Below are 26,744 nucleotides of genomic sequence, written 5' to 3' on the forward strand. Positions count from 1 at the left end.
TGCTTCTATAAACTTGTATGTATTTGCACTGAGTATTTTAACTCTAAACTAAAACTTCTTGATCTTCTGGGTGACATGCTTTTGTGATGAATTCTGCACCATAACTAAGGTTAGTTACAATCCCACTTTTTTGCCTTCTGCACTAGCACTTTATAAGCAGATTCAGGGTGCAGGGTTTTGCCACTGTAGAGAAAGTAGTATGTGAAATTACTCCTTATGGAGAAAAAGATCTCTCATTTCATATTCTCCAAGGTCTAATTTAGAAAGAAAAGGGAAAATGCACAACACATAGCAGTGGAAAAAAGATCTAGAGGGTAATGCTTAAAATGTGGTGGAGTTCTAAATAGTGCACTTCTTTTGCACATGAATCATTCATTATTGAATACTGCTAAATTTAAGAGAAATAACCATATCTTACACATGAGTTGAAAGATATATATTTTTAATCTCTTTTGCTTTTGTTTTTACTATTATTGTCAGAGAGATGTTTTATAAAATGGTATCAACTCTAATTCACTAAAATCAATATTTATTTATTTTTATAGTGGCCTTAAACTTCCAGACACCGGGAGTACAAATGGAATTGCAAAATGGAAAATTTCTTGACAATGGTGGTTGTGGCTATATTCTGAAACCAGAATTCTTGAGAAATCGCAATTCAACATTTACCCCACAAAATGTGGGAAGATACAGTAAACCAATGTCTCTGTCAATAAGGGTAAGATTAGTTAATTGGCGATTTGTTCCATAAAATATGAAAACCAACGTTATGTAATTCAGACCTATCTGTTATCTATTATCGGTTTCTGATTTTATCCCCATTCCTCATTGTTGGAAAGTTTAACAGTTTTTTTTTTTAATCATGTTAAAACTCTCATATAGTATCTATTGCTGCTTGGATGGTTTCCCATCTGTAGTTCACTTATGTCTGCTAGAAAAATGTAGGTGTTCAAAAGTTCTAAGAGTTTGTAAAAATACATGGTTTTTCATGGTGTTGTGTATAGAAATATAAATATACCTTGTATTGTGTCACAAGCGTAGCTGACACAGGGACTTGTCAGTTATGGTTGTGGGGACTGAACTCTGAAAACTCAGAAATCAAATGTGCACTCTTGGTGTTATTTTCTTTAAGTATCAGTAATCTCACATGTACTATTATAATGTTAATTGACAAATGGAAATCTTTAAAGATACGATAGGAAGCTTTATGCTTCTTATAAGTTTCATTATCTTCCTATGCTTACATGAAAGACTATTTATCATCCTAAAAATGATATAAATAAGTGTGAAAAGGGGGAAGAATCAATAAGCCTTTGAATGTTTTCTACTTCTCCCAAATTCAGATCTGATTTACTTCTTAAAAATATTAGAAATACATGTAATTTAAAACTAATGGGTTAGGAAAACCCTTCTTTTGAGGTCAAGTAGATGTTTTATAATTGTTCACTAGTTAGAAAACTACTTTTCCCAATGAAAAAGTGCTATTTCTGATTACAAAGTACGCTACTTGCATAAATGCTATTTAATAATCATAAAATCAGTGTAGAATTGTTATTTTGTTTCTTTCAGAGAAATAAATAGTGGAGATAGATAAAACATTAACTAATAACAATTATAAAATACTTACATAATGCATGCGCCTAATCAAGAACATTTTAGTGTCCTAACAGTGAGCATACCAATTCCGAATAGACATTTCTGGATGATTTCAAGCACCCATGCATATACATCAGTTATTTTAGCCCTTATTTTTATAAAGCTGGAGTTAATTAAGATGAGGAAAAAATCCCCGATTGTAATGCAGGAGACAGACAAAATCCTTGAGAATGGGAAGGAAATGTCTGTGTCTGAGTTTGGAAGAAGCTGGAAAAGAGAAAGGCAGCATTTTAGACTGAGGAGACGCCAGGCTGGGTGGTGCAAGATACGGAGAAGCAATGGCACCCCAGCAGCTGAGGGACTGTAGGGCGCAGAGAGCCCCATTCTTAAGTCAGCAGCGAAACACAGCAAATGGTGGTTGAAGGCAAAAAGAGTCAGGAGCAGGAGACAAAGGAAAAACAGTTTCTGCTAAAGAAGAGTTTCTAATTTGATGCGTGGAGAAATTACTTAACAGTTAGAGGGCAAAGATATAAAATATCCAGGGGTCAAATCTCTCTGACTGAGAAGAACATAAGTGAACACAAAAATCACGGAGGGCCTGATTTTACTGAATTCAATACCCTTAACCTGACGTGCCACAATTCCCATCAATCAGAAGCATATAGCCTTTGAAGAAGAAACACAAATATTCAAAGTACTTCATATGTAAACTTCTGAGCTTACCATGTTATTTACTGCTCTCTCTGTATGTCTGCTTTACCTTGGGTCTCAAAAATTGATTGTATATATGAATTTGAGTCATAGTGTGCTGAAAACAGCTTGCTCTTTTCCCATGCTGTGGGAGACTTGGACAGGGTCTAGCTATGGTGTAAGTGTAGGAAGCAGGACTTGGCCAATGTGGCTGAATTTTAGTCATGACATTCAGGACATGTCAAAGAACCTCCCCAGGTTCTTTGAGGGCAACCCATCTGTGCTTGCATCTCGCAAAGCTTTCCAGTGAAGGTAGTAGCTATTTTTCTAAGAAGAAAGAGGACAACATCAGGGTTTTCTAAGCCACTGCTCTTCATTGTTTCAGGCTAGAACTTTTCTCAGAGCAAGATGTTATAGAAAATACCTAAGCAAAAGGTGGAATTTGTGGGGTTTAATTTTTTTGGGTGGTTGACAGGGGAATAAAAATCCGTATCATAAGTTTCAGTGCTTAGTCCTGAGATCAGGACCATAAGAGTCGTATCTTTCACCCAGGCTTGCAGGCTTGTATATCTCTCTTGATACATTCAATTCCAAAAAGCAGATTACTGTACAGATGGTGATTCTCTCCTAGGTGTCCTGAAATATAGATAGAAAGCAGACAAAGTTGTGACTTTCATAAATCCTTTCTTAGGCTGGGTGCCAGATTACAGGGCAGTCTGAGGCAAAATTTGCAGGTAGCTAACTAAATTAAGGAGAAGAAAAACAGGGAGCTTGCTAAATGCGGTTTTTATGTGTTACTGTGAAAGAGAAGGAACACAGGTGAGGCAGTCTTAGTCTTTGTCCACTAGACAAAGCTTTAATAGGAATTCATGATCTTAAGCTCAGAAAATGCAAAAATCATGAGACTGATTCCTCCAAAATTATTATTTTGCATGTAGCCAAATATAGTTTCTATGGCTAGTTATTGAATAAAAACTTAAATCTGAAAATTATTATTTAAAATATATCAGACTTTTTTTTTTTTTTATGATGAGGGTGGTGAAACACTGTTACAGGTTGCCCAGAGAGGTTGTCGATGCCCCATCCCTGGAAATATTCAAGGTCAAGTTGGGTGGGGCTCTGAGCAACTTGATCTAGTTGAAGATGTCCCTGTTCACTGCAGGGGTTTGGACTAGATGACCCTTAATGGTCCCTTCCAACCCAAACTGTTCTATGATTCTATCATTCTATGACATTAACCAAGAATTAAAATAAATGGAAAGCATCATATTCTTAATGTCATTGTGTTTAATATGTATTTTTATAACAGTTTATGGCTGGTATATGTTTCTTATAGTAGTTTCTTATGGAACAATTTTTGCTGCTATGGCTACTTATGATATGGCTACTATGTAAAGTTCATTCTTACAGTTATTTCAACACATTACAACTTTAATTTTCCAGCTCATCAGTGGTCATCAGTTACCACCCAGTAACCTGTCGAAGACTAACAAAGCTGACCCTTTAGTGCAGATAGAAATTTACGGTGTGCCAGAAGATCAAACGAAAAAAAAATCTAGTGTTATAAAAAGCAATGGTGAGCATCAGTCTTATTCTCTTGACTGTGAACAAAGCACAACTATGTTTTATAAGGAATTACCATGTTTCCATCCCAAGAAGCTCTTGTGTACTTACAGAGACTGCAATTATTTCTCGTTAGACTAGGCTTTTCTGGCACAAAATCTGTAGCAGAAGTTCATGCTATGTGCCATTTTTGTGGACCAGTAGGCGAAGGAAGCACAAACTCTCTTAGTAGCAGCACTCTCCTGAAGAAAGTTGCTTGCTCACTCTCCCCACCAGTGGGGTGGGGGACAGTTGGAAGGGCAAAAGTGAGAAAACACTTGGGTTGAGGTAAAGACGGTTTAATAGGTAAAGCAAAAGCGCGTGTGTAAGCAGAGCAAAATAAAGAATTCATTCACCACTTCCCTTCAGCAGGCAGGTGTTCAGCCATTTCCAGGAAAGCAGGGCTTTGTTATGTGTTATGGTTACTTGGGAAGACAGACGCTGTAGCTCTGAATGTTTTCCCTTCCTCCTTCTCTCCCCCAGATTTTTTATGCTGTGCAAGATGTTATGTGGCTTGGGGTACACCTTTGGTCAGTTGGGTCAGCTGTACCAGTTGTACAGTCAGTTGTACTTCCCAACTTCTTGTGCACCCCCAGCCTACTCACTGGGATGAGGAGGGGGGTACAGCATGAGAAAGAGAGAAGTCCTTGAAACTGTGTAAGCACTGTTCAGCAATAGCTCAAACATTTGTGTGTTATCAGTCAACATCGTTTTAGTCACAAATCCGAATCATAGCACCATACGGGTTGATATGAAGAAAACTAACGCTATCCCAAACAAAACCAGTACACCAATTGGTAAATTCAAAGGCATTTTTTTCTGAAGAAATTTCTGTGACTTTATCACTTAGCTCATATTAAGTTTCTAGTAGAACTAGTCCCTTAATTACTTGACAGGTGAAGTGTGTAGTCCTTGTAGTTCTCTTCAAGCATTCCCTTACCTTTATCATATAGATCTTGATGTCTCAGACTAAAGGTTCCCTGTGATTTCCTTTCTTTTGTGCCTCTTTCCTCTATTTTTCCTTTTTCCTTTTTGTAGATGGCTGCTGTTTTAAATTGACTTCTAAATCCCTTTTCTCTTGGTATGAATGTTGCTCAAGACAAAACACCACCCTTCTGTTCCACATCCTCTTTTTTGAGTTTTCGTCAAGCGACCGTTTTACTACCTTAATTTATTTAGCTCCTGCCTCATTTCCAGCACTGTAAAAGGAGAAACTTTGGCAAAAACATGAAACTGGTATGGCTATAGGAAAATTCAAGTTGAGCAGAGGTTCTTAACCTGGCTAATGCTGTCCCATTTTGCTCTCTTCTAAGACATGACACCAACTTGCTTAAGCTTTTGAATTACAGTTTTATGTAGCTAATGCAAGACAAATCCTTAGAAAGGGCTGGCCTGCATACTGTAGGCAAGTCCCAAGCTCTCTATATTTGCTTCATTCTCAGAACTTCCCTCTGACAGTTTTAACTCCATAATCTATACAAAAGATATGACCTATATATCGCTGCAGTCAGTGGAACACTCAACATTTATTTAAATGGGCACAGAAATCTAGGGAAAAAGAACCAATCTTTACCAGTTCAGACTAGTGATAGCAGATACAATAATTCAGTTATTGAGTAGAATAAATTAAATGGTATTTTGATACTGTGTATTTTCTCTTTTCATTAGCTTTGAGCCCTAGATGGAACGAAACTTTTTCTTTTACTGTCCAAGTTCCAGAACTGGCACTGATACGCTTCTGTGTGGAGGATGAGATATCTCTGGTTGCAAATGAATTCCTTGGTCAATACACTTTACCACTGCTGAGCCTGAGTAAAGGTAATATTTTTATGTGAGCCACCTGTAACAACTCAAAAAAATCTACAACATTTCAGGCTTTTATCATTACTGTAGTATTGATAGACTACAGCATTAATGTTTATTTCCCAAAGGAGGATTGTATAACCATATGTAAAAATTTCACCCTCTGTTTTTTTTAAGTCATTGTAGTCTCTGAATGCAAATCCGCAGTGTAGAAATAAAAAGAATATTAACGACAGCTAATTATTCCTACTCCAATATTCCATTCTAGACAGAAATCACTCAGACAGTATTTTAACTCATTATAATAGGAAACAGGAAGAGAGATTAGTCAGAACTACTATAAAGGCAACAGTGCTGTGCACTTTCTACTCAGTTAGGCTCAAACCCCAATACAAGCTAAATTAAAACAATACAAAATAACCCCCCCAAAAAACCTCAGGTAACCTATCTGCAACTTTTCAGAGTGGAGAATAAAGAATATAAATTAAGAAAAATATTTATGGTATTTTGCTTGGTAGTGTTTCTTTTATTGTACCAGTATAGCTTCTGTAATCTTATGTGATTAATAGGCTGCACCAGAAGAGCAGACACAGAATTCAGTAATTCTCTTCCAAGGAGAAATGTTTATGTAAAATGGCTGTTTACTATATTGAATTTCCAAAGCTATTTCTGACAAAACAAACAACCAACTTTTATTAGTGAATGAAGATGTGAAGGCAAAACATTGGAGCTGGCAATGGGCACTATGCCTTTTTTATTAAGCTTAACAGGATTTTAAATGGCTTTTTTTTTTCCCCAGGTTCTGAAGTCATAAATACATTTGTGATTCTTAGTTGAGGTTGAGGAGTTACACAAGACATTAAAGCACACTTGCTTTTCTCCAACAGAAATTTTTAGAGTGATCAACTTTTACATTCTTTTTACTTGTATACTTCAGGATAACAGGATCCACCCCCCCGCCAACTCACAATGTTTGAGACAAATTTAAGTAGCAGACACTAAAACTTATATACACTTGTAAAACCATCAATTTGGGATTTTTTTGTGTGTGTGTATAATTTTTCAGTCTGTCTCTAATGTGCCTGTATGATTAATTTCAGTCACAATGGGGGATTCATGTTTTGGAAAAGTAAGAGCACGCAGATTCTATATGAAAGATTTTGAGTGGTGTAATTCAAAATGCTAGAAAATAAGTGTAGGTACAAAAACTATAAACAGTGACAAACAAATTGCCCCGACCCCCACTTAAAACAATGTAAAAAAATGTAAGATACCATCAAGATGCCCAGAAGCATAAATAAAATGCTTCTAAGACAAGAACTGACAGATAATTTCAAAATTTATTGCAATACTTAACATTGAGACCTCTGGATTCCAGGTCTGTAAGCACGGTTTTGCCTTAGTTACCTAAGCTTCCTAAACAGTGAAAGAGGAAAAGAATATGTCTTACAGAGGGAGTCACAAAAGTCTAAATTTCTTAGGAAAGAACTGTTTAAACCATGCTAAAGAGTGAATTAGGATTTAAACCTTACTTATCACAGCTCTCATTGCTTTAATCTGCACTACAGGACTGTCCCTCCTTCCCTAGGATTCATATCCCTGCGTTGTCCCCTGAGGGCGAGCTGCTTCCAAAAGCTGAGCAGTGCGTACATTTTTCTTTGACAGGCAGTGGGACAAAGTTGTGCCATTGCCACCCTCCCCTGCATTTTCTCTTGAAAGAGAAATGTATATATCTCTTCAAATGTATATTATCACCTCCTTCCTTTCCCCAGCAGCAGCCTCCCAGCTCAGCTGTAGATTGCACCTGCTGCATTCTGCACCTGTGGCAGTATTTGATTTTTCATGCCATGAGTAAGTAGGTATACTCAGAGGGGCTGAGAGTGAGAATAATTCTCTAGCTGGGTGGTGAAAGTTGAGAGGAGGGCGTTCCTGTCCCTGTCCCAATGAGTCTGCCATGTAGAATACTAATACAGGACAGGAATTCAATTATTACTGCTATTATCACTGGATCAATTAATAATTAATTGTTTCGTACAAATTGGAACAATTTCAGTAAAAAAGTTTTACTTCTCTCAGGACATTTAGTAGAATATTTTGTAGGTCTTCAGAAAGGAGTCTTAGTCTTCAAAGTGTGTCTTTCAACAAGAAACAAAAGAAGTCTTCCACATAATGTGTGCATACTCTAAAAGTTGATTTCAAATATATATTGGCTGGACTCAGCTTTAGTATCTGCTGCCCAGAAGGTGACGATTAGATGCCAGGTGAACTTTCATATTGTATAAAAGAATCAAGAAAATAAAAACCCACATAAATGAGGGTCCCAAATAATACACACACATCCAGATGCAGCTAAAGGATTTTGAAAACTGCAGTTCTGAACATAGATATTTATTCATAACAGATACTTACTTAAATAACTGCAGTTATATATACATAGATAGAACACAGAACTTTTTTAAAATCAAAAGTGACATTGTTTATTATTATGACATGATGGACACTTGCAGTCATATAAAGCAATACAAGTTTGGGGTTTTGGAGAGGGGATTGTTTTGTTTTCTGAGAAAGTATGTTAATGAAATTTGAAGTTGAGAACTATAGCTTCTCCAAATGCTTCAATAACAAGATGAGCATGTAGCTTTTGAGGTATGTCTTATCTCTGATACTGGGAGCCACTCATATGTAAAAGGAGATCCTTAACAGACTTAAGATGTCATGGTAGAACATCTTACACTACTCTTTTTTTCTGCCTCGGCTGGACAGTACATTACTGCTGCAACACCATTCTTCTCCAAGGCACCGTCACTGTTGATTCACAAGTTATTTAATTCGCTATATCAGAACAATGCACGCAGCACATAACATCTTTGGATGTTAAAATGTATGCTTTCCCCATGTTTAAGTATCAATGTGCTAAAAGTCTTCAGTTTGAAAAAATACCACATCCTGCAAGACACTGGAGTTTTCCACTCTGTGTCCAAAAATACCAGAATTGAAATACTGTATATGTCGAGGACAAAACCAGTTGAAACGGGATTTGGGTTCTGCATCAATTTCAGTTTATTTTAAATAGTTGTTTAGAGAATTATCAATTATGCCTTATTTGCATCATAGATCATAAAACCACACCATCTTAATCTTTGCATTTGTGGTTAATACACTAATAAAGTGTCATTATATTTACAGGTTACCGTAACATTCCCCTGTTGTCCAAAGATGGTGGCAATCTCGAACCTGCATCCCTGTTTGTTCATGTCTGGTACTATTAATGATGCTCTGCAATAGCAGTTGTTCTGGAGGATTACACCCTGCTCAATAAAGCAACATCACTAGGCTTGCAACAACTCAGTGGTCTGATTTCCGCAGTGGCACGTTCTCCATGAGATTATTAAGCTAATGGGACTTCTTTTGTGAGTAAATGGTATCCTGAACAAGCAACAGTACTGACATTGGCCCCACCATTATTTCAGAACTAATTCAAAGACTGAACTTTTTGGGAAGTTTTTAAAATTCAGTTAATAATTACATTTGCAGCTAATTTCAAAATTATGACTAATTGCTGAGTGACAATAATTGTCTAGTATTTATGATTCGAGACTGAAAATTATGAGAATGTTACACTGACATTTTTATTTGTATTGAACAAAATTTCCTACCATTGTATCTTTCCAAGGGAACAGGAAAAATTACACATACAATGTACCCTTAAAATTTATAACGGCAACTTCTGATTGGGATATACCTCTTTATTGTCCGCTGTAATTGTGCTACCTGGAAAAATAGTTTTGAGAAAAAAAAAATCTTAAAATTGTAAAAACTCAGATGTTAATATCGGCACCTTTTCTTAGCTTAGTTTGAACCTCCTCCTGCTAAAGACAGACAAAGAATTCACAGACTGGTTTGTAAAGGACTGTGTTCCTCATAGCAGCAGGGAACTCAGGATATATCTTACTGTGAAGTCAGGAAATAGGCAGCACAATGCTCTGAGTTGGGCTAGAAGAATTTTAGAAAAGGCAAGGTTTGATTGTGTGATTTAAGATCTCTGAGGACAACTTCTTGCCTGACATAGTTATCAGTGCAGATCTTGCCCATAAGACACAATTTTCCCATCTCCCTTACAACACTGAAGTATTGTTGAGCTTCCACAGGACTATATCTACCCAGTTAATTGCAGATTTGTTACTGAAACATGGCTTTTTTTTTTTAAAGGATGTTATATTGATAGGTTTCTTTCTTTAATACCAAACAGTATTGCTTATGTTTGCAGACAGTTCTGATAATATTATATTTTAATGCTCTTTTTATTTAATACCATTTTAATGCTATTTTATTTAATGTTCTTCTAAGATGGAAAATCAGGGCATGCAGTAAATAATGATTAGAAATGTCACAGGAAATAACACTATTAGAAAATTGGATTATAGTTATAATAAGGAAACAAAGACAGTGGACTAAGAAGAATCTAAAATCCATATTGAACCGTAAGGTCAGGTAATTTGATAACGTTGTAAGCTGGCCTCAATGTGTTTTCTGTGCTTGAGTGACAAGTCACTTGATCCTTTACCCAGGAGGACCTATAATCTAAAATGTTAGACTTACTGATCTTTGTAGCGATCGTATCTGCATGTTAGCCAATATCCCTTTCATGGGGTAAATATTTTATAGCTTTTTTTCAGCTCTGAAGGATACCAATAATATTAATATTCAAACAGAGTTCCCCCCACCTCCCATTACTGAGGAGGAGTTTAATTTCCCCAGGCACTCATTTTATCTATTCTCAGATAAAAACTGACCAAGCGACATAGTCAATTGGTTTGACGCTGAGAAAAATTCCAGCTTATTTATTTTCCTAAATAACACTCCTAGTCCCACTTCAGGAGCTCTATACAACATTACCTTCTGAAGACTGATTTGTGAGTGTCCTTTGGGAGAAGGCAGCAATTATCTTCTGGCTCTGTTGACCACTTTTCCACCTGGTAGGACAAATGTCAGACCTACTCAGTACATGGTAACTTAAAATTTTACAGCAGATCAGACCACAAATCAACATGTCTCCTGTGTCTTAAAAATGTGCCCTTGGTCTTGGAAAGGTACATATATATGGTCAGCTATGTGTGTGTAAGAGGCTGGCAATATTGGACAGTTCATTACGCCTGCTCACATGCTAAATGTTTAAAGATGTGCTTAAGTGCTTCCTCAGTTTAGGTAAAAATGCTTTGAAGAACAGATCTCATTATTAGCCTCAGTGAACTCAAAGGAACCGCTCATATTCATTGCTTAATATGTATATATACATTTTATAGCCCTGAGGTCAATGCATGTATTGACTTGATCCCCTTATGAAGCATAAGAATGCAATGCGGTAAGACTGGTGAACAAAGATTCCTTATAGCATGATCTTAAATAAATACCACACTGAAAGCTCACAATCAATATGTTTTATTTATTTGTGAATATTAGCTTCTCCCTCCTCTCTTCTTCTCACAAATGACCAGTTATATCTGCTTCTTGAAGAAACAATGACATATTTTATTGACAAATTAATATCCTGGGTTGAATGTTACATTATATCAAAAGTTAAACCCACACCAATATATACTGCACAAAATGTGTAAAGTGCAAAGCTTTTAATTTTTTTTTCTTTTTTAATGTACTGATTGTATAAGATTCAATATGAAATTTGCTAGACATCTGAAATGTATTAGCACCCAGGGAACCATCCCACGGTTCTCTGGTGAAATCATCATATGCAGTGGGGTCATAGCAGATGCTGATAAATTACATCATTATCAGCATTGTTTCAACACAGTCAGTGGAATTAATGGGCAAAGAATTAGGCCCCATACTTTGATGTGTACAGAATTCAGTATTTTTACAGTACTATTTAATATGAATAAACCAAAAATATTTCATGCTGTCATAAGAATTTCCTGCATGCTGCTACAAGTTCTTAGCATGTGATTTCTTAAACTCACGCTGACAGGAATCTGTTGCAGGAAGATGGTAGAAATTTTAAGACAATAGCTTTATGATTAGAGATGTTAAGGTATATGATCAGCAGATGACTGCATATTCTCAAGGGCAACTGAGAAAAAATGTACTGCGGGAAATGGGATAAAGAAACATTAGCGGATAAATAATTGAATTATCTTAGACACATTTAAATTATACTGTTTCCCAGTGGATACCACTTTACTTCATTTAACTGGACACTGCTCAGTTGAATGTTAACAGCTCCCACAAATGTTCCTTTGCTTTTCACAACAAGCTTCAGTATATGGCCTTTGAGCTCTGTGACTTTGTCATACACAACCTGAAATAATATATAGTGAAACAGAGAAAAACATGAATTTGTGGATCTATTTGACAGGCAAAACACTTACTTCAATAAAGCATTCAGGATGATGATTACAACTTTGTAAAAACTGCATTAAGTTGCCCTCCAGAATTATAAACTACTAACCATGAGCCAAATTCACTTAACTTAGTGAATATACCTCAGAAATATATTTGACCTTATATAGTTTATATAAAAAAGATTCTGCCATCTTAGGCTTGTGAAATCTGGTTACCAAGCATTTGTAAATACATTTGATATCTGTGTTGCCATGCTTGAGAAAAAAAATAGGAATACACAATTTTCCCTGCGAAAATGGAAACTGTAATTTAAGCAGAGTTTTGAACTCAGATGTGAAGAAATAGCAGATCCTCCATGAAGTTCACCAGGGAATGTTAATGCAGTTGATTTTCTGGAGGAGAGATTCAGATGGAGGGTACTCATCATGGACAGCAGCATGAAAACATAAGATAGGTAATTCTGTAAGTGTAGGTTATTATAATTTTTAAGTATCTTTCCACAGCAGATGCTTTGAGAAATGCTATTGGTCTCCAAAAATTAGAAAAAACAGGAAAAGAGTTTTTATGTCAATTTTTTTTAACGTATGCATATTGTCTTTGTTACATGTTGCTTAGTAGTGCCTTAAAGCCACTTTATGTTGCATTGATGTGTCTCATAAAGGTGAATCATATCAATGCACAGTACCTCAGAATTTCTTCTCAGTGCCGTACTTGTGATTAAATCTTGTACTACATATCAGAATTAAAAAAGATCAAGCCAAAGCAAAACCAAATTTCCTCCTAACCCAGTCTTCCATAAAATTTCATAACTGTTCTAGATCCAACAAACTTGCATCATAAAAGAGATTATAATTTTCCTTTGAAAAATTGTCTGTATAAATTTTACTATTTCAATACTTTATGCATGATTCTGGATGCGTACTGTATCCAAATGTGCCCATTATGAAAATACTTGCATTTTTTAAATAGAATCATCAAATATTAAACATGACAGAAAGCTCAGCACACTCAGTAGAAGTTGCAGATGTGGAACATCTCTGAGATTGGACCCAATTTAGCAAGTGGAACTTACTAAATTTGGATGTTTCTGTTACTCGAGAAGCACTGTTAATACTTCTCAAATTAAATGAGACGGCTTGCTTAGCATCTCTTTAGAAAAATACTAAGGCCTACAATTTTTAAAGTATCCTTGAAATTACCTTAATACTTTGAGAACGAACTGAGGTTAGTTATGAAATATTACTGGTGTATTTTTTGAATTTTACAAAAATAGTCTGGAGTGGTAGGCTAACAAGGATGAGCTGTATTCAGAACAGATCCCTATGTTTCAGTCTCTGCGCTAATCAAAAACTGCTGAGTGAACTGCAGGCGGGTTGATAAAATGGGAAAGAATGCTCTCGGCTGGTTTCAGGCCTGAAAGGCAGGCTTTGTTAGGAGAAGTACATGTAGTCTAAAATTTGTATGGCTGGAAATGTTTTTTGCCATTTTAATTGCAATGGAAAATGCTTTAAATTTTAATCTCCCTCTGCAGATTAAAAAGCAAATGCGTGACGTACCGTCACGTGAGGAGAACGGGAAAGTTAAACCGCCTAAAAGGCGTTTGCCATGCCACCTCCTCGGAGCAGCCTATACAGAGCGCGCTGCGGGGGAAAAGAAAAGTCAGAAAAAAAGCTTGGACCCCTGCGGGCTGGACTGCTGGGTCCTCTCTGTACCTCCAGTTACGGGAAGGCGAAACGGCCCTGCAAGATGTCCTTCAGACAGGGGCAGAGGAGGCTCAGCCCCAGCGGTGTTCCTCACGCCGAGTGGCGACAGACCTTCTGGTGGTTCTGAACTTCACAGGTGGACCCAGGAGCCACGAAATTGTTGGTTCTCCCAGACGGCCCCGGCTGGCCTCGGCTGGGCCCCCCCCGTGGGACCAGAGAGTGGCTTTGTTTGCGCCGCAAGCTGCGGGGATGTGGCAGCGAGCGCAGAAGAGACGGGACGCCAAGCTGTGGTGCTGTGGGATGAATGGCCACTGCCACAGGTTGTGGGGGAAAGCAAAACTGTCCTCCTCACTCTTTTTAACTGGCTTTTACTAGAAAGGTCTTACCAGGGAGCAACATTTCCTTTTCCACTTAGAAACCTTTGGAAATTGTAGTTTGAAACAGCTGTCAGGAAAGTCGTTCCCAGTGCTTTTCCGTTTTGATGTTTACTGTGGCTATTTCAGCAAATTGTATGTGAGTTATAAATTCCAGCTTCTCTGCTCCCCAGTGGCATCTCCCCACCAAAATCAAAGTGAGATGAAGAAAATCAAAAAAGCAAGGACAGGTACAGTAGGTGATAGTATAATTTAGAATAAATATATGATTTGATTACAGAAGTGATACTAACGTTATCATAGAAGGGTGCCTTGTGTCTTTGCCAATATATTAAAGATATCATCTTCAGCTGTTGCTTTAAATCACCTAAAAGTGTATATGTAAGCTGTAAGAGCTAAGAAATCTTTGGTATGGTGGATCAAAACAGGCAAGCACTGGGGTAATGAACAACTTTCAATCTTTGGACAAAAAGGGGCTTTAAGCTTTGAGCAATGACAGACCTGACAGTGTAGAGTGGGTGGTTTCCAAATGATTCCAATAAACTGTTTCTAAAATGGTATTGAAATTCAGCTGGAGCAAGGTACACATTGTCAGAATGTAGAAGACAGGTCTGGAGATAGCTGAACTAGTATGTGGAAAAAACAAATACCACCCGCTAGAATTTCATAATCAGAACAGTTAAACCCTGAAATGATGGTGTAGTAAGAATATTTGCCTCCCATTTATACAGCGAGATCAAATGGAGGTGAGTTATACATGGCCATGCAGCAAATCAGCAGGACACTTAGGGCTGGAACTCCAGCATTCCTGGCTCCGAAAAGAGAAGCACTGTTGACCTACAGGAGTCTAATGACATTTTAATTGCAAATGCGGGACAGTTGCTTCTCCGTAGGTAGCCATGGCACGGTTCCTGGATTTGCTCTTAATTGTCCGAATTAGCTTTGACGCAGGGTGCTGGAGGGAGTGGCCGCGGCTCCTGGTGCAGCTCCCCTCCTCCCCCTCCATCAGGCTGGCTTGTGCTGCTCTGGTTGTCACGGGCCAGCGTCCCCTCTGCTCCGGGGGCAACTGCAATAACACTAACGACAGAGTGATGTGGCCCAGGTATATTTGCTCACAGTCGGCCGCACCCCGAGAGCAGGGTGGAGGGAGTTCCCTGTCGTTCTGGCTTCATTACGGCAACGCACGCTCTGCTTTCTCTCGGAGGTTTGCTCATTTTGTGGGTGCGCGTACACGCAGGCACTCCAGAGACAAACTGAGGACAGCTGAGACCTTGAAGCATGTCTCAGGGCAAATGCTACGCATATGAGCAAGCCCCCACTGCAGTTGGTTCTGGTCACTGCGACTTTTCTTGGCAAGATTTTGAACTTAAATAATTCAGAGTATTTTTCAATTTTTTTTTTTACTCTCTTAGTTCTCACTAAACTACTCTGGAACCTCTCGAGTAACTCTTACTCGTTCCTAACAGCGGTCTATAATGTTATTCTCTTTCTCTTTACACTACACTCCATTTTTCTGTGTTCTTTCTCCTCTTCTTCTCAACCATCATTTTTTAATGCAATATTATACCAGTGTGAATGCAACAAACTCCAAAATCCAAATAAAAGAACAAGAGAAAAAAAGGAGTGCTTGCTAAAAGCAACTTCAAAACATTTGGCATAGTTCATTCTATTGTCAGCCCTCCTGGACTTCCACATCTTTGCTCTCACACACGAGTAAAAATCAAAAATAAAATGTACTTTTGCAAGGCTGATAATTTGCTGTAGGCAGTCATAAGCAATAGAAGTACGAAACTAAAACCAAAAATACCCAAGAGAAACACATTTCAGAATTTTCTCAGTCTCAGACACAGACAGAAATTAATATACAGCTTCCTTCCAGCCATTTGGCTTTAATAAAAACTTATGAACTCATAAGAAAGGTTAGTGCATTTCTGTACACAGCATTTTGGACAGTAACTAACTTAAAGGACAGCTGACTTATATTTTTAGTATTTTTGCTTCCCTGGGGCAGCTTCTGCCTCAGTCTACCAGCCTTGGACAGAAAATGCATACAGAATGACGTCCCATATGGAAGAACAGAGCTGCTAACAGCACAAGTATCGGGTTTGAAATGTCCAAGTTCAATGGAACCATATGTCCCCACTGCGATTAGCAGTTCCTGGTGAAAAAGATTGAGCATCTGTGAAGAAGCCTGTAAGTTTTGAGTAAAGGATATTAAAGTTTTCATGGAATTTCTCTCAACAGCAGTGGAATGCTCCTTAACCACAGTTAAATCTCCTCCCAGTGACTACTGTCAAATCCTGCAGACAGGATTTTGGATTTTCTTGCATTCAACTTGATCTACAAATGATTAGAAAGATAATTGTCTTCCAGCGTTGCTGGCTGGTTCTTGTCTGTAGTCCACTTTGGATATTTTACAATGAATGTTATTATATAATCATATTATATTTCTTTGCTTTAAATATCCCTCCAATGTAAAGGAATTTCTTCAGACAGATCCATTAGACTCATTCCACTGTCTTGTAAAAAAAGGAAAGAACATAAGAAAAAAAAGTCTCATTCCCTGTTATTCCACTGCAGTACCATAAGGAGGGAAATCTTATCTCAGCTGTTGGCACCAATACTACTCGAGGAGCCTACTTACAGAAGTGCTGGAAGTTATCAGTGTAAGCAGGTAACATTTGTAATCAAATAGATGTGGGAAATGAAAAATAAAAATATTAAAGCTCCAGGACTGGGAAATTAGGAGATAAGGACTCTTAGTCTTAGTTGACTAACTTAAGCTTCATCATATCTTATCTATGAAACAGGGTGGAGTGGTAATATTTTCCATGCCTTCTACTTTAAAGCCTTCTCAAAACTGTATTTGTAAATTGCTTTGAGATCTTTAGGAGATTTGTTATATGTAATAATTACAATCTCCAATTCCACCTACTGCTTGAATCTCATCTGCCCTTAGAAAAGAACATAGTTTATGCCACTTCTCATTCTGTCATAAATATTTCTCCACACAAATGTTTCTTTTCACCCCAGAGGCGTGAGCACTTCAGTGGTGTGTGAAATAATTATACATAGCTGTGAACTGCTAGCATTTTGACACAAAAAGAACTGGGCTATTTATTATGGTATTATCATTTAGGACAGTGACAATCAATTTGGTTGTCTATTTTCAAATGTGAATTTGAATAACAGCATCCGTTCAATTAGTACTTTTTATGTTATTGTACAAATCTACATTCAAACAGCCTAGGTTTTGGTGCAATGATGCTCGGTCTCATTCGGCTAACATGTAACTGTGGTTATGGTGTAAGATAGAGCAGTGTGAATAATCCAACTGCTTTCCTGAAGAGACACATAAAGAGACTGCTTCGCTTCTGAGAAAGATGCAAAGCAGAAGATTGTCCCCATTTGTGGCTCACCTGATGATATGTTCCTTCTTTTTGATTGCACTCATCGCAATGGCTCTAAATGCTGTATTGTTATTTCATTCCAAGAGTGAGTAAAGAAAATCAAACAAGCAAGAAATGGTGGAAGAAAGTGAATGGTACTCACAATTTCATTGTAAGTAGGGTCAGAGCTTTTTGGAGCTGTTCTTGTTTTCCTTCGACTGACCTCATAAGGATCCGGCAGAAGATAGAATTCAGCGTGTGCAGTTGGGGCAGAGCCATCTGGGAGGTGCTGAAAAACAAAACGGTCATAAATATGAATGCCCATGTTCTAGCAATGAAAACAAACAAAAAGTACCAAATGAAATCTGGACTTTAAGCAGACACAGAAACACGTTACATTCTCAGTAGTCTCTTGGCTAAATTGGAGTGCTGCTGCAGTAAGCAACAGGAATTCTTAGAATTCAGCTTAATACTGAATCAGGAAAATATGACTGACATAATACAAGAACAAGGTAAAATTGCCTATCTTCAATATTTTACGTTCTGATGGAAAAACCCTTAAGCCTCAATCTACTTTAGTTCACCTTAATCTGATACAAAGTTTAGCCCTTCCATTTTCCAGAGCAATGCATAGAAACTGGATTCTAGCCAGTAAGCTCCTATTGATTTCAAACACTAAGTAGCAGTGCCTATGCTGAGGAGAACTGATTGTTTCTAAGGGTGTTTCATAAAGCGTATTATTATAGAAGAGCCGGGAGCACTTCCTGCAGCAATATGGGCAGAACAGGATTCTTAAAATAACAGTCTTTCCTCCCAACACACAGCTGCAAATTCTCTTTAATTTTCCAATTCAGATTACTTCACGATATTCCAGATATTCCGTCTTATGGTAGCTACTAGAGATCAGAGCCAATCTATTAACCAGGCCCAGTCATAAGCTAATGCCAGTGGGTGGAGAGTTCTTTGATTACTTCTGAGGAGCTATAAGGTTATTGCTAAAGCAACATTACAGTTACTCAGAAAAGTACTCACACTGGTAGTATGAGAGGCTTTAAAAGAACACACAAGAAACATAATCCTGAAAAGCTATGGAACAGGTATCTTGCCAGCATATGTGACTTAGTGCTTAGCTTATAATTAAGAAGGAAACTTTGTGTTGGTAGCCCAGTATACAATCAGAAAGCACAAAATCGGGCATACCGAAACATCAGTAATTTTAATCAGATCAGCATTTTAGGCAGCAGGCTTACCTGACAGCTCATAGGCAACCCAGTGACAGGATGCAAATGACAATGCAGGCAAAAAGGAGAGATCATAAAATGTTTGGAACTGATGAACCCAGAGCATTACACAGGCAGTTGCATTTATATTTCCCATTGTAATTTTACCTGGCTCAGAACAAAGTAGTTTCTCAGATTTTGATTATTCACAGTATGTGTCTAGAAATATGGGGCTTGCTTTCTACAGGCATTAGCAGCAACACATCCTTGTGATAGGAGAAACCGCTGGTGTCCTAGCAATAAATAACTTCTCCATTGGGAAGAAAAACAGTGCTTGTGCGTGTGAGCAACCAGTCCTTGCACGACAAATCTCTGTTTTTTGTTATCTGAAATGATCCTTCAAGGCAAATGATGTGGTCAACTGCAAAGCTTATTATTGCTATCGTTAACACTGTACGGCATCAAAGGATGCATTACTCAAATCATTACATATTGTCAGCACTATGTGAACAATTAATGTTACTGTTGCTAAGCTTCCCAAAGTACACCTGATTTAAAATATACATGGGATTTGGATGGGATTCAATGGCCAAAATAAGAATGACATTCAATGGCAGTGAAACCAACAGGTATTTTCCTAGGACGGAGTACCATATTGTTAACACATGATTTATAACTTACACTGTCCGTTTGAAAAACCATCTCTATTGATCTAGGATTACACTAAAACTTCAATGAAGGATTAGAAATAACAGCAAATTGAACAGTCTCTTAAAAATCAGGAAGGAGAAAGAAAGCCTTAAATACCAGCCCAAGCAACTGGGATCCTAACTGTAATCAAGCTCTGTCTTTCTCAATGAATAGGTAAGGATCACTGTAACTTGAAGGTCAACACAGACGAAAAAGGGAATACGGTTAAAGAAAAAGGTATGGACATTCTTGAAGAAGACCTTATCAGCTCAACGGCTGAGGCCCAGCACAACTGTCTTCACAACCTCAAGCATGGAAATACAGTACAGGGAGCGTCCTGTAAAATGTCAGGCTTTATAAATCATCCCAGCAGTGCGTTACTTAACCAGGGACCATGTCAGAGCTAATTTTGAAAGCTGAGGTCAGCAGCAGCTGCCAAGGGCACCAGGCTGAGGAGCCCAGATGGTAGGTAACGGGCTACAAAGGTAACAGAGAGGATGGCTGCACTTGCCCACTTCTGCTCGCCCTTGAGCTGCTGAGACAGGACAGGGTGTAGTCACCTGTGCTGTGCCCCACTGCACACCTCAAGACAGCAAAGGCACAGCTCACGGCAGCGTCGTTTGCGTTTAAACCAGGCTCAGTCTGACATTCACCTCCCAGGGAAAGAATCCAAGCTGATTGCCCTGTGATTGTTTCACAGGATCGGGGTATCCAGAAGCGCATGTGATGAATCAAAAAAAAGTCAGATAAAATTCTCACTAAGCCTTTGAGTTGTTCCTTGTACCCTGCCAGCAATACTGGCACATTATCTAGCTTTCATCCAACTAACCTTCCTCCATCAGCCGACTCCTCCCAAAAGCTAAGGCAGGCGCTTTGCAGTAGTGCTGTGGCCGTATGAAACCTGGACAGAAAACTACTTCCTCACTATCCCTTTGAATGTAGCTAAATCCATGTTGAAAGAGGTGAGTGGGAGGAGAGGGTCAAGAGAGAAAATAAAAAAAGATAATATTTTAGCAATCAGAGAAGGAAACTCAAGGCAGACCAGTTGCTCTGGGATCTTTCAGAACTAAAACAAAGCCACTTTTCATGAATAGTAGCGATCAGCCAGACTCTTAGAGGTAATTTAAACTGCAGCCACCTGAATTCCAACTAGAGATCTCAGTTCTGGTTGTTGGGTGTTAGCTTTTTTCCCCCCTGCTTTACAGATAACATTTTCCCACTTCATCTCCCCCTACAGAGAACGGCAAACAGGCCACTCCAAATTCCCCGACTGTCCCCATTCTCCAACTGCAGCGTCACTGTTATGCCATCAAGTGATCAAAAAGCTTCAACTGAGCACTCTTCAAGCCAGATCACATCATCTACTTCTCACCTGCCCTCCCCTGCCTCCTGATATGACACAAAACATCTAACGACGGTCTCTAACTGTGAAAAATGTTCTGTCCCACTACACACTCATCAATCAAAACTACTGAGGAAGACCAGGCATAAATCAGTCACGGCTTTACAGGAGCAGAGCCTGGGTAGCTTGTAGGATGAGTTTGTGCTGGCTTCTCTTTTGATTGGCACAATAGTTGAATCTTCTCTTGTGAAGAGCCTGCTTCACCGAAGGATTTCTTGAGACAAGACTTGCAATGGCCATGGAAGGAGCTGAACTTTGCTAAACCCTCCCCTACCAAGGGACAACGAGGGATCTTGGCAGTTTGAGAATCACACTGTGAAAACAAAAGCTGGATTAATGTGGCAGAAATATCTTTTTAAATCTAAAGTAGGGTACCTTGGGAATGCCATTTTGCACTCTAACTACTCTACAAAACCTTTATAGCTTGACTGTAACTGTGATCAAGCAAACAGAAAAAACAGAGAAAGAAAAAACAGAAAAAGTTTTAGATTGTATTCCATTCATGTTTAACTCTGTAGTAATTTCATTAACCCAAAAATAAAGGAAGTTTACTTCCTTTAAAAGAAGTTACTCCCAATTTAAATTACTGTCTTAAATCTTTGATTGTGTATGCTTGTGAATAAATTCAAGCTATAAAAATCTGTAAGGTTGAAAAGGTATAAAACCAAGTTCCCAACAGAAATGCCATAGCTTTCCTTGATATGTCTATGGACAAAAAAAACCCAGTGATTTTTATCTGCCAGTAAAAAAATTTGAGTTGAATTTAGAAGCTGACTCCCTGTGCTTTCTTCAAATACAAACAAGTCACAACTGAACAATTTTCTCAGAGAATGACCTGCCTACTCGGCCTTGATAATGACTGATTTTTTTAAAAGAACTCAGTTACAACAGCCTGTATATATGTTTAAAAAAGCAGTTTATTTCTGAAATGTTATTTTCTTCTAAAGTCAAGCAGAAGGTGATTGAAATATTTAAGAATGAGGGGGAGTGAGGGACAGGAAATAATACTCTGGATTTACTTCTCTCCACATATGTAATTCAATACTGAAAAACTAACACAGACGTGTGTCTGTTATGGCTGTGTTCCATTTGTCACCTCAATTTTATTTTCCAAAAACGTCTTGATATTCACTTCCAGAAAAGCATGCAGACAGGTTATGTCTTGTGTAATTTAATTTTCAATATTTTAAACTTCCCTAGCTGTAGCTGGGAAATAATGGACAAAATAAATTAAATTAATTTTTCCACAAGAATTACATTGTCCTAATGACTTTTCTCCCTGGATCATTACTAATCATCCACAACTCTCCTTAAGATGGATCCTTTGTTAGCATTATGAAAGGCCTAACTACTTCAAAATTTGCCATATATTAAACTATGCAATTTCACGGCCAATATGAATATTGGTCCTTACTCTCATGAATTTTAAGGAAATTTTAATGATTTTTAAAAAATGCACTTTAGGGATAACTTATTGTAAAGCTTTTTAAAACTTACATCTTCCTAAGTGACATCAAATTTTCTTTTTAGGTGACTATTGCCTCAAATTTAAATCGTGGCATCAGTTTTTTCTTAGTGTTAGACATGCAGATATTTTTCCATCTTTTGTCCTAAAGTGAAACATATTGGTGGCTCCTGAGCATTTGACAGTTCCAGGTGCTGTTCTCTTTTTTTCCTGTTTTTCATTTTCAACCATCTTGACAAAAAAAAAAAAAATGATCAAAAGTAACTTGTATTAACTAATGCCACCTTTAATCCTCTATAAATAACTTCCTTTCTTCCCCCAAAATTAATTTCCTGGACATTTTCAAATCTCAGTTGCTTTCTTCAACTTCTTCAATGAAAAAAAGAAATCTAGGCTTTAGAAAGGCTCCCATTTCAGCTATTGCCCCCACACTAAAAAAAAATATAAAAATCAATTTGTCTAGTAGCTCTAACTCTCAGTTTTCCTATCCTTTACCTTTATCTTGTGTTTTTCTTTTACATGCACTGACATGAGAATTTATCTTCTACACAGTGAAAAAAGGACTACAAAATATTCCTTAATGTTTAATATTGAGATATCCATACATCTTTAAAAATCATATTGCTATAGCAAATGGTTAGAAAAAACCTTCACAGCTAGAAAGCAAAATGTTTATATATTAAGCGTAGACATGAGGCAGATTTGATTATTATCCAATGAAGGAGGATTAGAAAAATTGAAATCAGCCTTGCACTCCAGTAACCTGTATAAATTACTAGCTGTCTCTTGACTAAATTAAAATTAGTAGGAAATGTGGAAAAGCTGTAACTGCTGCTACATCATCTTACACTTTCTCCGAGTCCCTATGTAACTTAGCAGAGAAAGGCTACACCCTCTCTTTGTAAAATGCAGCTTAATTAACAAACATGGCCTCTGTCTTAGAAAAAGATAACATCCTCGTGGCTAATTATAAATTTAAAGAGCTGAGAAAATAATCAGTACTAAGACAATGACGTTACAAAGCAAGAGGTTCCTTCAAAAAGAGATTAATAAGATATATAAACCTTCAGGACAAACGGGATTGCTGTGTGAACGGGCGGTTCTGTTGTTACTTCATAAATCCTAACGTGGGACTGAAGACCCTTCCTTGTTTCTCCTTTGAGCTCTGCGTATCCCAAAGCACTGAACACCTCTATTTGACTCTGCTACTAAGCTTTTAGTTCTCCTGTCACAAAATATCTTCAAATTACTTCTAAGAAAATTAAAAATAAAATCACACTTGCAGTAATTAAATAATAATTACAAAAGAAGAGAATCCACGATATCACTACGGTGCACCCTGCCCTGTCTGCTATTGGCAAGACAAAACAGAAAAGCAACCAGCCAAAAGTGATTGCACAAATGAGGGTGTTTTTTCCCAAACAACTGCTTTTTCTTCACCTAAAATTTGAAAACATTTAACTGCTTCTCTGCAAGATAAGTTTTAGTTTGTTACATTTTCTCATCCCAATTTTTTCCCCCTCTTCTCTGTGAGCAGCTTCATTCGTATTCCCAACCTTTTTCCTATCTTCTCATGCGTGCATCCGGGTATGTACCTAAACAGAGAAGATACGCTGTGACAGCGGTCACTGGCACGCAGGTCAATGGCAAAGCATCAAAAAAAGAAATGGAGCTTATCTCAATGTAACGCAGGGAAATAAAAGGTTACATCATTTCAGGACAACACTTATTTTGTTTCAGGGAAGTGCTGGAAGGCATTTTCTGAGCAGGCGTTTTCCACCTTTCAGAAATCTGGGAGTGTCAGTGGAGCAAGCCTCCAGATGGCTTTGGCATCTACTGTGATACAAACGCCGAGGTTCTCCATCCGTGTTACGGACCTACATCTCCGAGTACAGCTTCTGCACCTCATGCAGGCCAGTGCCTTCGGCGTCCGCGTCGACCTGCCTGTCCTGCACGCAGCTTGTCAGTGCACCAAACGGGCAAACGGTGCCTAATGTGGGTGCTGCCAACCCACAGGAAAACAGTGCTTTTGTCACTGCGGTTTATTCCAGAGCTTTCTCTCGCAAGTGAAATATGGCTTTTTTGGCAAAAAAAAAAAAAAAAAAAGTGCAGGTTTATTGGTTCGGCTTTGTTTGTAGTAGAGCAGCAAGGACTTGTGCAGTCTAGATGTTAATAGAAGATGGTACGTTGCATTCCTAACGAGAAGAACTATAGGGGCAAAAATATGGTCTAGAGCTGTCCTGAGTCACAATCTCTCGAAAGAGTGAACCAACTATCACTCTCCAAGGTCTCCCGTCTGTCAAATGGGAAAAACTAACCCTCAGTCACTGAGACGGAAGGAAAGCATCACAGCTAACGCCCTCCAACAAACACACCAGTTCTGGGCAAAATGTCAAGGTGTTGACCTACCCTGGTGCATATGTGAGGTAGGCATGTAAGTTCACAGTAAAGTCTAAGCCTCCGTAATGCTGTCAAGGATGGAGGCCAGAAAGAGATTCAACTCATCATATTGTGGACATCTCCTGGCTTGGCTTGGTTAGATTGCCCACACATGGTGTCTGGCACCATTTGAGACACATAAGATGCTTAAGATATCTGCATAAACTGTCAGGCGTGACACAGGCCTTACCTGAGGCCTTCCTCTTCTTCAGTGGCAGCTGGAGGCCACATGGGACATGTTAGGTCATCTCCTATATGTTTAGGAAAATGAATTGAGACTTAAGTCTCCACTGATCAAAATGAGAACCCAGGCATCTTCGACTAGGATCCAGTTTCTAAAATACTGCTGCTTCATGTCCCCTCAGATGACAAAAGGTGTGTATGAAGTCGGAAATATGACATAGGATTTATGGGAAACTGGCACCATTATGGAGTGGTCATTGGAGGTCAAGCAAGATGATTCCTAGTGTTTGAAATAGCCACAATCAGGCAACTGAATTCCATCACATCATATACGTATACATCTTAGTTTCTAACTGAATCCCACTCGAAATTAGGCCAAGGCACACAGACAGTGGGATTTTTGAAATGAACAAGTGTTATTTGTTAAATATTTAACAAACCCAGGTTTTTTTCTTGTAAGGAGAAAGAGAGTTCTAGGAAACAGGCTGGATCCCAAAAGATGCAGGGCTTCCTAAGAACTACATAAAATGCTTCTGATCTGCTTCAGACATTTGAGAGGAAAGACCATCTAACTCTGCTTAGATGAAGTAAATAAAATGAAAGCGGGCCTATGATAGAATCATAAAATCATAGAATCACAGAATCATAGAATTATTAAGGTTGGAAAGGACCTTCGAGATGATCAAGTCCAACCATCAACCCAACACCACCATGCCCAATAAACCATGTCCTGAAGTGCCACATCCACATGTTTTTTGAACACTTCCACTGATGGTGACTCCATGACCTTCCTAAAACCCAGTCCAAACCTCCCCTGGCACAATGTAAGGCCATTTCGTCTCGTTCTGTCGCTAGTTACTTGGGAGAAGAGACCAACACCCTCGTCGCCACAACCCCCTTTCAGGTAGTTGTAGAGAGCGATGAGGTCTCCCCTCAGCCTCCTCTTCTCCAGACTGAACAACCCCAGTTCCCTCAGCCGCTCCTCATAAGACTTGTACTCCAGACCCCTCATCAGGTTCATTGCCCTTCTCTGGACCCGCTCCAGCACCTCAATGTCCTTCTTGTAGTGAGGGGCCCAAAACTGAACACAGGATTCAAGGTGTGGCCTCACCAGTGCCGAGTACAGGGGCACCATCACTTCCCTACTCCTGCTGGCCACACTGTTGCTGATACAGGCCAGGATGCTGCTGGCCTTCTTGGCCACCTGGGCACACTGCCGGCTCATGTTCAGCCGGCTGTCAACCAACACCCCTGGGTCCTTTTCTGCCAGGCAACTTTCCAGCCACCCCTCCTCAAGCCTGGAGCATCGCATGGGGTTGTTGTGACCCAAGTGCAGGACCCAGCACTATCATTTTTTGATCACTATGCCTGGTACTTCACCAATGCTCAGGACTAGATTACTGGGTGCTCTGTATAGCACCATGTGCGTATAAAAAAGTTACTAAGGCTGCAAAAATAATATAAAAGAAGGTGACTGTACAACCATAAGTGCAAATGTATTAAATGTACAACTCCCAGTAAAAGATTTGAGCAAGAATCACATAGAATTTTTTTTCTGAAAGAAAAGGATGTGACAAAATATGTTCTAGATTCCTGAACCACATGCTGTGTTATTATTTTTGAGTCATTTCAAATCCATTTTTTTGCATAGATGAAATAAATCAAGGTTCAGTCATGCTTTAAAATTGTATTATTTTACGGATAAGCAATGTTGGTGCAGGGCGTAGAATGCAGAGAGCAGGTTTCATGAACACGTCTCTGAAGCTTTCATTCCAGAATTACCACCAAGCCTGTTGTACAGGGTGTGCGTGGCAGGGTTTTGGTAGCGGGG

General features: G+C 38.5%; 1 protein-coding gene across 1 annotated transcript; it reads left to right on the forward strand.

The window, feature by feature from the left end:
- The first annotated feature begins 547 nt into the window (after nt 1–547).
- On the forward strand, nt 548–9,035 carry LOC104625437 (1-phosphatidylinositol 4,5-bisphosphate phosphodiesterase zeta-1-like). The gene is made up of 4 exons (XM_010293062.1): nt 548–718; nt 3,730–3,862; nt 5,557–5,706; nt 8,878–9,035. Exons 1-4 carry the CDS (start codon nt 578–580, stop codon nt 8,958–8,960), a joined length of 507 nt encoding a protein of 168 aa, XP_010291364.1. The 5' UTR covers nt 548–577; the 3' UTR covers nt 8,961–9,035.
- The last annotated feature ends 17,709 nt before the right edge of the window (nt 9,036–26,744 follow it).

This window comes from Phaethon lepturus, unplaced genomic scaffold (assembly GCF_000687285.1).
Source record: "Phaethon lepturus isolate BGI_N335 unplaced genomic scaffold, ASM68728v1 scaffold21510, whole genome shotgun sequence".
NCBI lineage: Eukaryota > Metazoa > Chordata > Aves > Phaethontiformes > Phaethontidae > Phaethon > Phaethon lepturus.